At 35.7% G+C, this 18,553-nt stretch overlaps 1 protein-coding gene across 2 annotated transcripts; it reads right to left on the bottom strand.

Annotated features, from left to right (window-relative positions):
* Window positions 1–845: 845 nt before the first annotated feature.
* On the bottom strand, window positions 846–18,553 carry LOC112192281 (exportin-7). Of its 2 annotated transcripts, none has more exons than XM_024331938.2 (29): window positions 18,345–18,553; window positions 17,765–18,007; window positions 17,512–17,672; window positions 16,436–16,501; window positions 15,332–15,449; window positions 15,123–15,232; window positions 14,931–15,026; window positions 13,306–13,429; window positions 12,674–12,741; window positions 11,594–11,680; window positions 10,956–11,108; window positions 10,771–10,866; window positions 10,527–10,586; window positions 10,315–10,433; window positions 10,109–10,196; window positions 8,015–8,119; window positions 7,838–7,942; window positions 7,708–7,760; window positions 7,521–7,584; window positions 7,263–7,397; window positions 6,635–6,747; window positions 6,457–6,550; window positions 5,832–6,051; window positions 5,052–5,182; window positions 3,678–3,824; window positions 3,048–3,176; window positions 2,284–2,382; window positions 1,630–1,668; window positions 846–1,460 (listed from the first exon to the last, which is right to left on the bottom strand). In XM_024331938.2, exons 2-29 carry the CDS (start codon window positions 18,003–18,005, stop codon window positions 1,323–1,325), a joined length of 3,159 nt encoding a protein of 1,052 aa, XP_024187706.1. In that variant the 5' UTR covers window positions 18,006–18,007; window positions 18,345–18,553; the 3' UTR covers window positions 846–1,322. The 2 variants fall into 2 exon arrangements, with proteins under 2 accessions (XP_024187706.1, XP_024187714.1); XM_024331946.2 differs by having other exon boundaries at window positions 1,323–1,460; window positions 7,838–7,939.

Raw genomic sequence — 18,553 nt, 5'->3', positions numbered from 1 at the left:
ACCCTCCGTTTTAATCTGTAGGTGGGCATTTGTCATAGGTTGATTTATATTTTATATCTATATCAAAATTAGTAGTTAGGAGGGATTTGTATTGTTTCAACAAATCAGCAATGTATTGATCCTAGTTAGTAAAGTATGACATATATAATATAAGAAAAATGCACGCGCACATGTAGTATTCGACGATTCGTACAATTTCATCTAATAGCTTTAAGTTACATAAAATATTAATTTTTATTCATTTTTATTCAATAATATAATGTGTAAAATACAAAGAAAATGAAAAAAAAAAAGTTGACACTAGAAATCTTATGACGTTGGGTGAGTAGGGTTGCACAGGCTCAGTACATGGTCGGTAAGGCAGGTATAACCTTCAGCTTAACTACTTTCTGTGTCGCAACCCAACCAAATCTAGATAAAGGGTCCTTGACCAGCAAGTACAAAATTCAGCAATATCTAGAATGCCTTGAATACCAACCTAAGTTGATTCTGATCTCTACCATACTGTAACATTACAAATTGTGGTGACCATTACTTCCAGTCATAGATCACATACCCTCGGTCCAGTTTGGAACAAGGGGAATAAAACATGTATAATTGTAGATACATCTTCAGAATAAATTAATGCAAATAATATTGATAAATTTGCTGACCAGCACCGAGGACTATCCTGTGTCATTCAGCCAAAAAAAATAGATAACACGATATTCACATGGGGTGTCAAATAGGTAGAAAGATTAAAAATACCTATCCACTTCTTCGACAGGGAATAAAAAAAAAAATCCACTACAATGTAGGAATTTCACATGAAACTAAAGGTAAAGAGCCAAGAAACAAAATCCAAGGAACCAAGAACAAACCCTTTCCTTTACTTCCTATTATCAACAAATACAAAGAATATGTAGAGGTTAATGTACAGGAGATCAACTTACAACTTCCCATTCCTAAACACAAACTTGAGGAGATGTACACCTTTGGTCTAAAAGAATGATTGACTAATACTAGAACTGGCCATTTCCGACTACATGTCAAACCCACCACTATCATCTACAAACCACCAGCACGGCAAATCTTAGTATCTTCCCCCTTCAGCTACTGTTAAGAGTATACAACCACCACAAAAATTCACACCTTCAAGTTCCATAAACCCATGAACTTCAGAAAGTTAGCTTCCCTTTCTCTCTTACCAGAGAATCCCATGTTTAAACTAGAGAAGCCTGCTCCCAATACCAGAGAATCCATGTTTACAACTAGAGAAGTATGCAACAGTATATTCCTCTAACATCTTCTGCAGGTACGGATAATATTCTGGAATGCTTGAGTTATTTCACACGAAAATCATTTCTGAATACAGTGAGGTTTTGAGTGAACTTGTCCCTGTTCTTTGAATCCAAGCTCCTAGTAACATCTGCCATTAGCTTGTCAAAACACAGGGAAAGCCGCTGGTGATGATCCACTGGCTGCAGGTCAATGCAGACAGACAATTAATTTCACTAGAAAGATATGCAACAATTAATGAACCTTTCCTGGGAAAGCTCATAACATTCCGGAGTATAAAATGATAAGATAGAGGCCTTAATACAGATCATATTTCCCTCAGATAACACAGCCAGAAGAGTAGGTACTAACCTGTGAAGCCATGATCCGAACTTTCAAATCAGAGAATATCTGCAAGTAGGAGGCCATCTTTCAGCAAAATAAAAAGTCACAAAGAAAATACCAGCAGGCTTCTCTCCCTAATTACTAAAATTGGCACCTCTCAATGAGCTTAACAGACATCAAAAGCAATGTATTCAAAGGACGCATATATGACTTCTTACTGAAACACAAAGGAACAGCATTCATGCACAGGCCATGGAGGCCACAAGAATAGAGAAAGGTTAAAACAATGTTGAAGACAACAAACAAAGCACATCTACAATATCAATATAAACCTGAAGCATATCAGAGAGAGATTCATTGTTACCACGGTAATATTTAACAGAGAATGAAAAGGAAATTTCCTATAATTGCCAGTAGGGATCTATAACCTTTCTTTGAAAAATAACATATTACTAGCAAGATATTTTCTAAACTTGCAGTAAAAAAGAAAAAACTGCTGCAGTGTCATGTACATACCAAATAGGAAACTCATTAGTGTATCACTGAAGATAGAATGAAGAACTGATTTTGAAGAAGCATTTGAGAGAGGATTTGCATTGATGTTTCTGTGTAGATGCGTATGGTCTTCAACAAGGAAAATTATGATGCTGAAAACCATACATACTAAAAGAGAAGTATCACCTGCTCACTAATAAGAATTAAGCTCAGCATTGGTCTGCTAAGACTCCACTGGTTGCCACAGTCCTCGAATAAAACAATCTCAAACAGAGTCTTCAGTATCTGTGCATAAGAAATAACTCAGATTATTGATATTTATACTTTCAAAAGTCAATAATTATGGATAGAAACAATCAAGTGTAATCAAAATTTGCCAACATAAAGAAACAGTAGGCATATTAAATTCACCTTGTATGCATCGAGTTTGCGGGTGATATAACTCATATAAGGATAGAGAACAAATAATAATAGCTATTATCAACTGCTAATCATACTTTTTTAAAAAGAACTATAATATTGATATTTCTTTAATAGCAACAGAGCATGTCCTATTAACAAAAAGTATGGAAGTGTAAAGAAAGCGGACCGGCACTTTGACAGTGTAAAATAAAAAATTAAGAACAGCAACCAAATTCAAACAACAGCAACAAACAGGAAACAATGGAATAGAAATGGTTTTAAACAGATGAGAGACATAATTAAAAAATAATAATAAATAATATATTTTAAAGTATAAAAAAAATTAGGAACTTCGTTGAGTCTTGGTGAATAACATCAACAAACATAATGCAGATGACCATAGTGCACATTATTACAATCAAATGAAGAACTGACATAGTTCCTGATATTATTGATCGAGAATAACAAGCCAACCAGAAAAAAAATGCACACCATTAATAAAACAAAATCAAAAGAAAACTAAACTACAGCACAGCATCCTGACTTACTTCTGGAAACAAATTGGGGCAGTCTGCAATGTGGCGAGCAAGATTTACTGCAGTAGGTAATGTAGGTGCCTCGCCCATGGTAATGTTGTTAAAATAAAAGGCAGCCAAATTATCTACAGCAGACGCACACTGGAGCAAAAAGTAGTCTATGGGCTTCAGTAATAGAAAACAATGGAGCTATGCAGTAGATGAAACAAGAATAGTTGGCATTGATCATGGGATCAACTAATATGCTTCAAAAATTTAAAGTCCAGACTCAATTTGGATTTTAGAGATTAATTTCTTTGGTAGAACATCGTCACCAAAAGAAAGATACTCAGCAGAAATCACGTATTTTTCAATTATTTTTTACACCTGTTCTACATGAAACTTATCGTTCTTAAATCCCACTATCCATCTCATAAATGGAGGTAAATTTTGCTACTATAAATGTTGGCTGGATGGGAGTCAGCACTTCTCACTGAACAGCCGTGCCATTTGGGCTGTTGCCACTGAATTTTTTCAGACAATGTTCGCCACCCAAATTACTTTGAAAGACACAATTAGAGCCTAAAAGTTGAGAGATGTGGGTGAAACTAGAAAGGTGCTTCTCAAATAGACATGAAGTAGGCATAGTTTCAAAACACATACCTGTGATGAGATACTTGTATCTAGACCTTTGAGGCCAGATTCAAGAGATCCAACAATATGCATAAAAGTACTGGTATCCAGATTCAGTATGTAAACTATGTGGCTGTTGAATAAGACCTCTAAAAACGCAAAGTAGGCTCTTGTCAGCTGCACAAAGTGAGAAATCAAATTATGAAAATAAAGTTCCCCCTTCAAATTTTACACCATATGAAAAATTCAACACAAGATAAAAGAGAGCTTGATATGTCAGCAATTAATGCGCTCATGCAAACGCAAACTTTTATAGCATCAAAAGGCTTTGATATCATAGAATCCAGCATGAACTGCTAAAGCGTAGGATAAAACATCAATTTCAAACTTGATATATTGCATATGCTACTTCTCAAAGGTCAAACAGAAATGACGAAAGCAAATTAACAATCTGTCTCACTTCAAGACTAGGATATATTACCATGGCCTAATTAAAGATTTTCATACTGAGTCTTTTATTTGAAAATTTCTTCACTTGACTAGAAGAGATAGCTAAGGCTATATAAGTATCAAAGAAGCCAGATAGAATCTTTGTACAGAAATTCTTCTCGAAATCTACAGAATCTGCTTGCAATTTTTGAATCCAGGTAGTCAGAATTGTTAAGCACTTGTTTCTAATTTTCTTGCAAACCTTTTCATCTAAAACATTTATACTTTTCAACTGCTGGACTGATCATGAGAACTAATGTGGGATTCCTCGATTTTAAGTTGTATAAAGATAAGACTATAGATAACAAATGCAGTTGGATCAAGCCAGATAAAGTCTTACTGATGTTCAGACTTCACAGAACTTCCAGCAAGAGAATAACTGCATGGCTGCTTTTTTAATGCAGATGCATCATATCTTAAACATATGTCAACAATGTGGATTAATGTTATTATTATATGTCAAACAGCCACCAAATTTTACTAAAGCTTTGTAGAAAAAGCGTTTTAACCCAACTTCCAGAGAATTAAGGAGTCACAAAAATTCAACAATATGGTCAAAGGATGTACCCTAGAGGCTTCATGTGTCGGTGTCAGAATGGCTGAAACACAAAATCTATTAGATAAATATCCTTTCAGAAAATATTAAATTCTTCTTTTATAAATTCTAAGCCACTCCATTTCCATAGTTTCACATTACTGACTGGCTCATATTCCACATAACCCAAAATAAATAAATAAATAAAATCACACTGGAAAATGGAATTATTTAGATCCCAAACAAACAAGCAGTCAATGGAAATCAGATGACTCTACCCAAAAGAGAGAGAGAGAGAGAGAGAGAGAGAGAGAGAGAGAGAGAGAACCAGTAATATAAACAGATTAGCAAAGACGACATGGAAACAAAGGTTCACATACCTTACGGAATGCCAATATATCAGCCAAAGGAATTGATAATGCCAACTTTAGTGCAATATCAAGTGCATCAGAAAGTGCTCTATCTCCATATAGCTCAAACACCCCAAAGTTGACATAGTTTCCAGCAAGAGCTGTATTGTTTGGCAGCAAGATACTAAATTAGCTAACATATTTTAAGAAATAATATTTATTTGTGAATATTCAATCAGAAAGCAAGGACACAGAAACTACAAAAAAATATATTAAACTGAATGTCCCGCGACATTAAAAGAGAAGACCAAACCATATTGTCTTTTAGAGTCTCAAACAAACAATTATAGAAAAGAAGAGGAAAAAAAAAAAAACAAGCATTAATTTCACCACTGTTCTAGCCAACTACTCTGACCTAGGAAAACCACTATAACCTAATTTCAGAACATACCCATCTCCATCACAACTTCAGACCCTTGTCAGTCTTTCCTTAATTTACTGCCTGCCCTGGACCCAGACATCTAACTATCTCCAACCAGAATTACACCATTAAGAACACAGCAGATGAAAAGGCATATCCAAGAAAAAGAAAGCAACCAAACAAAATAACCCATAGGGTGGAAGCTTCAAGACTGTAAACATAAAACATGCAATATAAACATAGCAATAGTTATTTCATCTTAGGGTCACATAACAATATCTTTTTATTGGGAAAGTAAGAAAGAAAAAAAAAAACAAACAAACAAACAAAACAAGCAAAGTGAATAGAGCCACATTAGTGTTACAAGAAACTAGAAGAACATGTTTCACCTCTCGTGAGAATAGTTAAAGAAATCCATATTCCCTTGTATTTGAAGGCATATATATCAGCAACGTTTGGAAGAGACAGAATCCTTGACCCATAAGCAACAATCAGTTTACTGACTTCTCGGAAAAGAAGTATGCCATTAGGAGAAGATGAGTCAAAAGTCAATCGTTGGGCTTTGTTCAGTACAAACTCAGCCATGAATTTCAACAAAGGGGTAGTAACCTGCAGTATCAAGTAGCGAGAACTTAAGAAAATGGCACACCACAACTTTAGAAGAAAATAAAAAATGGTAACAAACTTAGCAGGCCATATATGTACAGAGATAAAATGATGATAGAATAGGAAGATATGAAATCAAAAGATAGAGTTGAAAGAGGAGGGGGAGAAGCGTCGCTCCCTGTTTCAAGAGAATCAAAAGAATTGTATTACTATATAATTCTGCCTAAAGAACAAGTTATAAGATGTATATATGTAATGCAACCAAATTTTTGAACAAAAACTAAAGTCGCTTGACAAAATTCTATTTCTCTTTTTCCTTTTCTTTTGAAAAAAAAAATGTCCACATAATGTTTCGTTAACATAGAAACTCTGCTGAATTCTGAATAAACAAAGAAGGTTATCCTCTACCTCTGGTGTGTCAGACCAATGCAAGATGCCTTTCAAAAGAAGTGGCATGTGTGCAGGATACAGCCAATCAAACAGAAGCCCAAACGTTCTGCGACTGAAGATGTTGAAACAGAAGAATGTAAGAGAAAAATTTGTCAGGCCTTAGAACTTTGGTTCGGAAAATGCAACATTTATTTACCTATTTGTGGCCATGGCAATTCCCCGAAGATCCCTCATCAGCCCGATTAATGCATACTTTACATTATCAGTGCGAAACATTGCATCAGGAGTTGATTCGAGATTGATAAAAACCTAAATTCCATATCGAGCATATGTTACATATACAGCATGAGTTTCTTATAAAATACCTTTATATAGAGTATGAGTAACTAAAATAAAAGTTCATCGACCATATTGACTATTAACTATCCCCAAATAACAATAACCTTTCTTCAAAGAATGCAAACAACTATGATAAATAAACCAAGACCAATAGCAGAATTCCATAGTTTGTCGAACACATTCACCTCTGTGGGGTCTTTATGCATAGAGGTTGTAGTTTTGCAACTACTTTTGTGGCTACTTGATTTGTTTGCTTATAATTGTCTTATGACTATAAAAGTTGCTAAATTCTTCATGTTCCCAATCAAGAAATACATAAACATGGATGTTACCATAAATTCCCTAATACAATAGACAGAAGAACACCAAAATCTTATTCCGATATCTGTAATTCAGCTTGCAAACTTCCCCCTATTATGAAACTGAGCATAATTCTGAAAATGCAGATACATGAGAAAGAGAGAGAGAGAGAGAGAGAAGCATACTTGCAAAAGTGGATCCATTGAAGATTTAAACTTCACAGGGCTGTCTTCCATGAATATTAACCAACCAATTGTAAAATAAAAAGTTGTTCTACTACGAGAACATCTATATTCTTCTAAAAAGGGGAAGTGCTCCCTCTGAAAAAGAGAAAGGAAAGAAAAGAAAATTCAGGCGAGATATACAAGATCCTTTAAAAGACGGTCAAATCAAAAGTAAAAATGTAAAAAAGCAAAGGAAAGATATTGCAGACTGAGATTTACAGTATGATTGGACACTATAAATTTAACAGTATCCAACTTCAAAAGCAGCTTGCCAGTCATGTATCTGCAACCGGGAAAAAACCAAGGAAAAAAAAAAAACACATTAACCAAAATACAGGCAATTGAGTTCCTAAAGCAACAACTAGCTCCAGTCCTCTAAACCAAATGCAGAACTAATGAAACTAACCCAGATGCCAGCTCCAAGAACAAACTCAAGGTGTGACCAATGACCTCCTCACTCTGATACAGAGATATGAATTACTATGATAACCATAATCCTTATATTTCTTATAAACAATTCAGGACAGAGATTTAACCTCAGTGTAACATTTCAGGTTTGTAGCAATCTTTCCAACAATCACATTCAACATTAAAAGATGATCATGAAGTCCAAGAAGTTCAGAAAGGCGCGCATATAACTGCTGCAACATATAAGAGAAGCATCAAGCTAAATGTTAACATAACTTTAGAAAAATACAAAGAGAGTTACTTACCTTTGAAGAATGCATGGCCTGATCACCAACATAAGACTTCCGAAAATGTTGGAAAAAGGTAAGAATTGCACGGTCAAGCCTTTGCTTGCTTATTTCACCATATCTCTGCCAAATGCCAAGATGGAATTTCAATAAATGTAAACTGACCCAAAAATGGCATGTAGTGACACAGAGATAACAAAATCCAAAAGTGCTCCACTCGAAGCCAGCTAAAACTTGTCCAATGGTTGTACTGGCTCTTGTATTTAGATAACAAAGAAAATATCAGTGTCAAGTTTTGCAATTTTCTCTTCGTAAGTGGACTAGTAATTCACCACTAAGCTAACGATATACCATGCAACGTCAAATCCTTACTGGCAAGAGAAAATTTCAAGAGAATAAACTCCTCAGCCTCTTCTTTTGCCAGACTCTTCAATTTCTATTTACTTTCTTCAGCAAGATCTCTTCATTTTTCTTTATTGTTTTGAGCAAGGTCTTTTGATCTTCCTCCTCTGGTTCTCATCAGCATCTGTTGCTACTAGTAGCATCTTTGTTTAGTTCCTATACTGGTGGGTAACCTAATTTAGGGTGTAGATGCACTTCATCAAATTAAATTTCATCGAAATTTCTGGAAACTTAGCTGAAAGTTTAAGTTAGTTGTCTTTGAAATTATGGTATTCCACTATTTTTCTATACACATCCATAATTGACATTTCCTCATTTCCTCACCATCTTTCTGATATTCGGTCCACACGGGAAAGAAATTGCACCAACTTCATTTTCCATTTCATAAATTTAAAATACCAAACTATTAATCGACAGCACATTTCATCCAATGTTTGATATCTCGTCAACATTTTGCAAACTTTCCTATATTCTCTTGAGTCAGAAGGAAGAAATTGCACCATCTTCTGTTTCCATACCATAGGACCAAACTACTGACTGACATATTAATGATTTTGATGATGCTTTCATTTCTAGGAAATTAAACTATAACTAGACATTCTTTGAAGTTGATAAAAATCAGACAAACAAGTTTTATGGTTGAGTATCAGCTAAGGTGCTTTAAGCCCAACGCAGCAGAGCTTGAAGGACTCCATGATGAAGAACTTAAGTGACAGACTGCTAAGGTTCATCCAAGGCCTTTAGCTTTGCTAGATAATGTTTAGCCTACTTGAGATCATGCAAAATTGGGCTTTGAGCAAGCTGAACTACACTAGTAGTGGCTAGAGTTTCTTTGTTTTTAACATTATATATAGGGTCAGGGTCATACCAAGGGTATTTTACTTTTGTCACTGGGTTAGGGTTATACATTATATCAACTATGTATGAATAAAATTGATAGCTGCTCTCCAGTGGTGAGATACACTCTAGGTGATGCTAAGGCCTCTAGGTGTGATTCCTGGAACCCTACTGGTGTGATGTAGTTCTTTCCCAGTCTTCTTAATTTTTCTCCAAGAAAAAAAAAAAAAAAAAAGGGATTCACTATATCCTACTGTTCCTGTAATCCCAGAACTCACACCCCTAAAACCTTAGATTCTTCAGAGAAGATCTTTCTTCTACAGATTTTCCCGTTATAGTCCTGCATCACCCAACTTTCATTCCTACACCAAAAGCAAAGTAGGAAACAAAGGATAGGCTGGTGTAAGTTGGGTTGTTCCAAAGAGGTAAGAAGGGTTCGAAGACTAAAACCTTGTGGAACTGCAGAATGTGGCTTTTTTTGGGTCATTTGACAGAAGTAAATACGAGGATTTTTTAAGAATTTCCCAGTTTCTCTGTGGAAGAACTCTAGATAGAGTTTGTTTCCAGTCTCGAATATGGGCATCAGTCACCTTAGAGTTTGGAAATTATCGTTTCTGACTTGGTGCTAATTTGAAAGGTGCATTGACTTGATTAAGCCACTTTCAGCCTTATATGTGGTGTTTCTCTTTGTTTTGAGTTTCAGTTTTTCTTTGAGGACTTCTTATCCTCTATTGTACTGTGCTTTTGTAATAAAAGTTCTGTTTCCTCTCACAAAAATAGGAAGACAAAGGACAGAGTAATCTGACATCATCAAGTTATAATTTCATTATGTATTAACAGAACTCAAAGCAAAAGTCTTTCCTGCAGCTGTACCTGGCTGTGTACCCCACTGTCGGTAACATTAATCAATTGCAAGATGCGAGCTGAAAGTTCCGCATCAAATAGTTCTTGGGACTCAACACTGCATGGCAGAAATTTAAAACAATAAGAACCTGCCACAGTATCAATTCCATAGGGCAATGAATGTGGGTTGAAAAAAAAAAGAACGAGAACAAAATGAAGTAGATGTGTTTCTTTACCTACAACCAGTACATTGTTTTATCTTAAGTATAGCAGCAACGATATGAACAATCCAAGCAAGTTTGGCTTCAATGACAGAAAGGTCACTGATTTCACTGGGTGGCATCCGAGCTCTTTCCTATTTTAAGTCAGAAGGAACGAACAGAACATGAAGCCACAAACTCTTCACTTTTAAATTCCAAAAAAGTATCTTCATTACGTACGACCATACCGTGTATATTTGTAAAATGGGTTCCACTGTGTTTATTATATATAAACTACTGCCTTCATACTGCAATTCAAAGAGAGAAGGTCATACAACAAATGCAAATCAGTTCCACATACGTAAGTCAGGAATCAGTATATGAATTATACTGCAATGCTCCAAACAATAGTTATCACTTGGAGGAATAACCAAATCATACTTTCATCATACTTGAAATGAAACAATAAAATATCATGTGTAGAGGAAGAACCTGGAATCTGCAGAGGTAAGGGAAGCAATCTAACTGATCCTGAAGAAGTTCAACATTGTCTAGTGGGTTTTCAGAAAGATCATCTGAAGATCCATCCTGTAAAACAGTAATTTAGTGAATAGAGAAAATCCGGTTAGCTCAGCAATAAACTGCAGTATTGGGAAGAGAAACATTTGATGATATACCTGCACAGAGTTAAATCTCGATGTGATGAAACTTTCGGCAATCTTAGGCACAAATTCTTCAAGCAAGCTGGGTGCCTCGCCTTTCAAGTATGGTACAGATGTCACCAATCTAGACCACAGTCCTAAAAGATAGTACACACTGCTGCTGGCCCACTGATAGGAAAACAAGCTTGCGCGTAAATCAAGTTGAAACCCAGAATATTAATTCCAGCTTCTAGTCAGTAACAAAAAGTTTACATGCAACCATGTAGCATAGATGAGAGTGCTAAGACCAATGCTAAAAGTGAATACAAAAAAAAAATAAAAATCTGGATAAAAAGAAACATTGGGACTTCGGGGGTATAAGAGAAAGAGGACATTTTACTAGATGCACCTAACCATGATACTGATGTAAATCGACGGTTAAAGACTGAGAGGCTAAGCAAGACACACATGAGATGAAGTAAAAGGAATAGATCTCTAAAATCAGATTTAGTGTAAAGAGTATACAATATAAACCTAGGGAAATTCAGAGTGTGACCCCATATGCATGGGGGGGAAAAGACATTGATTTTATCATGGATGTGTTTACATTTAACAGCCTGATATGCAACATTATTATGGCAATAGCTAAGAGAGGGTTCTGAAAGCCAGTCAACCTTCCAGGACTGCAAAGACTTTAGCGTGAACTCTGCTACTAATCGAATCCAGTCACTATAACCTTCCACATTCACAAGCTCTGACAACTGCACAAGAGTTTAAAAAATGAACAAACATGAGCAGTAAAGTTGATCCATGCAAAGCAAGATATACAATATGATTAAATTATAGGCACCAAAAGCCATAAGTTAAAATCCAAGCTATCTAGCAGTCTGACATCATAACAAAATCAGATATTCCCCAATTAAACCAAGAAAAGAAATCTAAAAACTTAAATTTTACCTTTTCAAGATATAAATATTACTAGAACAATAAAAAAAAAGTAACAAAAATCATCAATCACAGATAAGTGATAACATCATTTATCAAATAGAAAACCAAAAGGAAATGTAAGGTTTATGTCAAAGAAAATAGAAGTTTATAGAAATGAAGAAGGGATACACAAAAAGATCTCCAAGAATTTTTTTATTAATAGAAATGAAGTTTATTAAACAAACAAGAAACATACAAAAAGAGAGTAGACAAGAAGTCCACAAAGGGCACAACTACAAAACAGAGACCCTCACAACCAACAGCAACAGGACTAGGACTCCCTACGAGGTCAACGACCCTAAATTAAATCAGCCTTCCTATCTAAAGAATGAAATAGTGGCTGTAATCTATGAAAACCGTTGAAACAGAAGCCCAGACAGCTTCCCAGTATCCTACTCTCTCCCAAAGCTCCTCCACACCCACACCTAGGTAATCTTCAAAGATCCCTTCTATTTCTTTCTATCAAGAGCACGAGATGACAGCAAGAACTCTACAGCCGCAAAGAACTTTATCTTTCATCCCTTTCCCAAACCCAAAGAAATTATGGCAGGAGAGAATTCCAAAGAAGAGTAGCAACTTTTCTTTAACAGGCTATATGCAACCAACCAGTTACTTATTAGTTCTTCTGTTGTTTTTTCCGGTGATATTTCTTAAAATGTAAATCACTTGTCCACAGTCAGTCTTATTCTTTGTGTTGTGTATAAAAGTTACTGTCTTTTCAGAAACAAATCAAAATTCTTGACAAAGACACCAAAAGTAAGAATTACCTGATAATTAACTCGGAAACGTCCAAGAAGACGGCAATACTCATGGTAATTATCATGATCAGCAAGACCTGGATATCCAGTCCAAAAAATTTATCATACACAAGATCCAACAGAACAACAAACAATACAAATATTAATTTGGCCCATCAAATATATGGCCAGTTGTCTACAGTAAAAGAAAAATTAAATAGGTTAAATGAAAATCAGAACATAGCCTTGTGAAGTAGAACGTGTGTAGATACAGAACGAGAATTAGCCTAGAGCCAATCAATAAATGACAGGATCTCTAACTTAGCGTACAGAAACCTGTCCACATTTTTGTTCTTACATAGAGAAAAGGCAATTGCCACCAAATAAACACAAATTCTTCCACCCACACATTCATGCACAAAGAAGGTATTATTTTCTACTCGGAAACACTGGAATAGATACAAATCTGTCCATATTTTTTCATGCTACTGAAGAAAAGTAATAACTGCCCAAACAATACACAAAAACGCATCCACCCACACATTCTTGGGCACAGAACATATTGTTTCTATTCAGCAACGCTAGAGTAAAAGATAGATCGATAACACAGAACAAAAATAACAAAAAAATAAAAAAAGACAAAAGGGGATAGCCAACAGTACCTTGCCCTGTTTGTAGGATTTCTTTGGTTCCTGTCATCAAATGGGCCAAAAACTTTGAACGAGCAGCATCGTTTGTAAACAAAGATCGTCTAACAGAAGCCAATCGCACCAAGCACTCCAGTGCCTAGAAAAAGTAAATAAAAAAAATTAAAACTTGTGAAATTCCAAATAAAAGAGATTTACAATAGAAAACATGTGAACAATAAACTACTCATTTTATATGAGGGAGAAGAAACATTTTACTTCAACAGTAAGGAATATGATATGTTTGAACTATTTGTTATTGCATTGTTCAATTGCTTTAGCCCTCTGCAGACTTTAGCTCTGAAGAGGGGATCTTTAGAGATTGTAAAGTGAACTGGCTTACACCAGGCAATTATGTGACACTGTTGGGCGAAAGGTTCAGTTGTTTTGGAGGTCAGAAGGGATTGGTTCTCGGGAGATGAGCCATCATGGCAGTGTTTTGGGTTATCTGGATGGAAAGAACCAAAAGCAATAAAAATAAGAGCCTTTTCTCATCATGGATCATACGACACCCACAGATATGTGCCGTTGTGAACTATATGACACCCAAAGAGATGCCCAAAAAGAGCCTCGTCCCATAACTGATCCAAGGCCGGATACCTTGCCCAAAAATTGCTGGAAATTAACCCATTTCAAATTTATATATGTCCTCATTTGTGGATTATATAGCCTTTTCACAGCTCAGCGACCCATGCTGTATACACATTTTGTACATGACTAACTTCCATGTGCGTTATAGAACTATAAATATCTTTAGACCTTAATCTGTTAAAAAAAAAAATTATACAGAAACTTATTTTATCTTCCTTTCCTAAATGTATCTTGGTATGCAAGAAGGAACCAGCAGCAATGTGAAAGTAGGGCTAATTCCTTTGCATCTCTTTTTCTACCTGGGAGAAAGAATTCTTTGAAGAAATAAAGTACCTTAACCAACCAGGTCAACTAGTTCATACATGGAACGGAATCCCCAGTAAAAAACAAATATTGGCTTAAGGGCTTCAACTGCCTCTGCCAGCATCTCATAAATCCACTAAAGAGGATAAGGCACTGGTCAGAAAAATTCAAACACCGTGTATCATTAGGGTGATGAGACTACAATGAACTTGGGTTACGGTGAGGAAGAACATCAAAAAACATCAAGCGCTAAAAAGCCAAACCAATGGAACTTAGCTGCATCCAGTTAATGGCCTCACTAAGTCTGAAGAAAGAGGCTAGATAAAACACGAGAATATCCACTTCGATCCAATATTCATGGTGATAGGAATACTGAGAAAAGAGGGCAAAACACCTTAAGGTTCTAGCAGTCTAGCGGCCTTCTATCTTCAAAATATGTGATTCATGATCATTGATAAGAAGTAGAAATTTCTTGATGAAAATGAAAGCTTCCTCATGACTCAAGTGAATTTAAGCCATTCATAAGAAAACTATGCCAAAAGTAGGTTTAATTACTTGATAAAATGTTGCATCAGCTTTAGCAAAAAAAGTAGTGTGCCCTCAATCATCCAATACATCAACATTTCCAAGAGATCATTAACAATTACTTGACAAAACAACAGAAAGATCAGAAATGCCAATCTCCTTGTAAAAACAAATATACTAACCTCCTTTGACAGAGGGGCCTTTGTAATGGCATAGTAATCAAAGAAGACTTGAAGTGTTGAAGGATCCTCCAAAACTGACCTCCAAGAAGTTGGGATCTGTAAGATTATCAGTAACATAAGTATTCCATGACCGACAACAGAGGGGTCTCCATGACTTCTAAACTATTAAGAATCTAAAGCCACAGAGAATACCTGAACAGTACCAAATTCTTCTGAACTTTCATCAATTGATGTCCCAACAAAATCAAAAGATAAACATTTAAGAGAAAGAGAAAGAGCCAACTCTCGCAAACGACTTTCAACTGTGCACCACAATGAAGACCAGTTAACGAAGAAGTTAAATAATCAGAAAGTAGGAAGTAAGAAGAAAACAATGTACTGAAAGAATGCCTGAATAATACCATTGTTTTCCAGTTGGCGCAATGATGTTAAAGAGATCTGGAATATTTGGAAAAGAGACTGATCCCTGAAGTTGCAGGCAACCCTTCGATGATGTGTTGAAGGCAACCCTGGATTAGGCTGAGAAAGTACCAGTTTATAGACATACATGAGAATATTACCCAATACAAATCTATTATGAAAGTGATTACTTTTTAATGTAAAATGCGATTGGCACAAAGAAAACAAAAGTTTGCATTCTTATTTGCAAAAATAAGTTAATGATTCTAGATCAACAGTGAAACTAAACCCAAAAAAGAATATGCCTATAAATGTTCAAAGAGACGACCAATTATGAGGGCTTAAACTACCCTCCATCAATGTTCATTAACACGAAGGTTAAAGATTAGTTCTGATCAAGAAATAAAAATGATGAGATTAGTTCTAAAAGCATCTTATATCCCAAAAGTCCCAACAAGATAGACCATACATAAGTAAGCAGATTCAGAAAGTCTAATGGAACAAAAATATCAATTACTATGCCATGGCACAGAACTCCAACTGTTGGCATCATCACTAGGCCTGTTCCCATATTGCTAGTGGAGATTTCACAATGGTATGCAGGTAGCATAGGAACTACAGCCTTTCAGCATGTACCAAATAAAGAAATTTCAAACAACATAGAATCGGTGAAAAGAATGAAAACAGTAATTTCACTGTCATCAACTGCCACCCACATGTAAATCCTCAAAGATATATTTGTCTGTGAATCCTAACTCTAGTTCCTGTTGATCGGATTTGGAATTCTAGTTATGGTATGTTGTAGCGTTGTGGAATTAGGGTTCATTTTTAATTCCAACTGACGGGTAGATAATTTTCCATCTCAAAAACATTGATAAAAAAAAATAACAGGAAAGAAAGAACTGCCAGCCAAGGTCAGTGAACAGAAGTTGTGGGAAGTCAACCCGAGAGGAGGAAATATATTATCACAGCTACAGGCTCATAACATCTGTTATATGACTAAGGTAGCAGCAAGATTGAAATACAAAATGGGAACTTTCCTTAACAAATAATTTCTCACATCAATGATGACAGATGACAGTCTAGGGCAGAAGTTGAAGACTTACCTGATTCATCTCAGACACAAGTTGGTTTAATATCTTCAAACCAATGGCATAGTGATCAGAAGTTGCCTGGTAAACAGATCATCAGTAAGTCACAGTTATTTCCAAATGTACTGAGAAAAGAAAAATATAAGATAGGTTAACACAAACACTTGAATCTTTAAATACTAGCACTGAATGTAGTGAGCCACATGTTACAGTTTTAAAAAAGCAACTTTATAATGCAAATGAAGAATGTGACACTTAAAATCTATTGATACTGTAGGTCACTTTTATTTTCAAACTCTACGAACCTGAGCAAAAATCTAAAAATAGGCAGACAAGACCACCTGAATCTCTTGGTAATAAGTTGTAAAATGTAGTCACTTACATACTATACAGTTCTCAGAGAACAACATTACAAAGAAAATGGAAAATGTGAATAATGCTAAGATGGATATGGACCAACAAAAGAAAACATGACATGGGAACTGTAATGCATTCATAAGGTTGAGGGGGCACTCTAATGTGGTGGCAATAATATAAACAAGGTAATAAGAAAATAGCTCCATGATGGGACAACAAAACACCAAACACTCTCACTCTTACTTCTATTTCAATATGAAAAGGAAAGCAAATACAAGTTTGAATTCACATTTACTAAATGAACAAACAGCATACTAGTTTAATGACATTACAAATGTTAGCCTCAAGGTTTTGTGGATGGAAAAAAAAAGATCAAAAAAAAAAAAAGGATCTTGGGGCTTCAGTGGGATTAAAACTTCTGAGTTTTGTAATACACTCTTCTTCTATACTCATGTGAATGGGAAGAAAGTTGCCACTTAAAATTTGTTTAGATTGTAGTTGATATTTAAAATTTGCTTAGATTGTAGTTGATGTAATGTAATTCTTGTTTTCCATTTGCTGCCTCATAGTGTCTAAAGTTATTTTCACGCTTGTTCATGTCACCACTGTGCACAGCATTGCCACAGAATCATAACATACGAATATCAAACGAGGATCAGAAGTTAGAAGAAGATACTGTAAAAGAAATCCAACATAGATAGCAAGAGTACTTCAAGAAATGACAAATATATCACCTGGTTCAAGAAGTTCATGGACTCCTTAACCACATCCTTGAATCTGTCATCATCAAACCACCCAAACTTGGTGAGTCGACATAAGAGTTGGATTAAGGAAGCAGTAACAAACGGCTGCAACTCAGGTCCTCTAGTGGCCAGATAGTTTACAAGGTAGCTCCCTACAACCAATTGTAACCACGTTCAATATCATAATACGAAGGCGCAAGCAATAAATAACTCGGAAATCAGATAAAAAAGTAAAGGACATTACGGATATCAAGACGAAGCTGCAAGGCAAGGCTATGATCAGTGACTTGCTTCAACAAACTAGAGCTAGCTAGCATCAGAGCATACGGCGTCATGGCATTATCAAGAATGTATTGGCATTGCGAAATGTATTCAATGTTCACAGAAAAGCATTTGAGAGTGTTTTCAGCGTGGGCTCGCTCAACCGAGTCCTGCGAATTGTACAACCTCTCACACAAGGCCTCCAGTTGCCTCAACCCCTCCATCGCTGCACCAAAAAAAAAAAAAAATTCGTCAGTCATAGCTTCATATTATAATCACAGATTGTTTTCTAAAACGCAGATACAAAATAGCATCGATTTTCAACCAACCAATTCTTAATCATATGAGTTACAGGGAATCGGTTTCACAGAAATGAACAGAGAACGGAGCCAACAAATAAATTTCAGATGATAAAAAAAAAAAAAAAATAAATAAAAAGAGGAGAAACAGCGTTGTGAATCCGCAGACGAAGGAGAAGAGAATCACAGCAATGCACAAGTCATGCAGATGATTCTGATAAGAACGAAGTTGACAGTAGAAGAGTTTGTCGGAGGAGGTTGTACCTGTGGTGGTGGATCTGAGATCGAAACCCTAGGGCTCAAGGGTTCTAATTTTGCATTGAGAATGGGAATTTGGACCGCACAGAGATATTGGGGATTCTTTTAGGAATTGGATTTTCTTTTTAACCCTGTGCCTTGTGAAGGAGTCTACAATGGTGACCAGCGAGACAGAGAGCACAAAATTCACTTTCTTTTCTTTTTTTCTTTATAGA

This window comes from Rosa chinensis, chromosome 1 (assembly GCF_002994745.2).
Source record: "Rosa chinensis cultivar Old Blush chromosome 1, RchiOBHm-V2, whole genome shotgun sequence".
NCBI classification, from domain to species: Eukaryota; Viridiplantae; Streptophyta; class Magnoliopsida; order Rosales; family Rosaceae; genus Rosa; species Rosa chinensis.
This window is presented reverse-complemented; position numbering and strand designations above follow the sequence as displayed.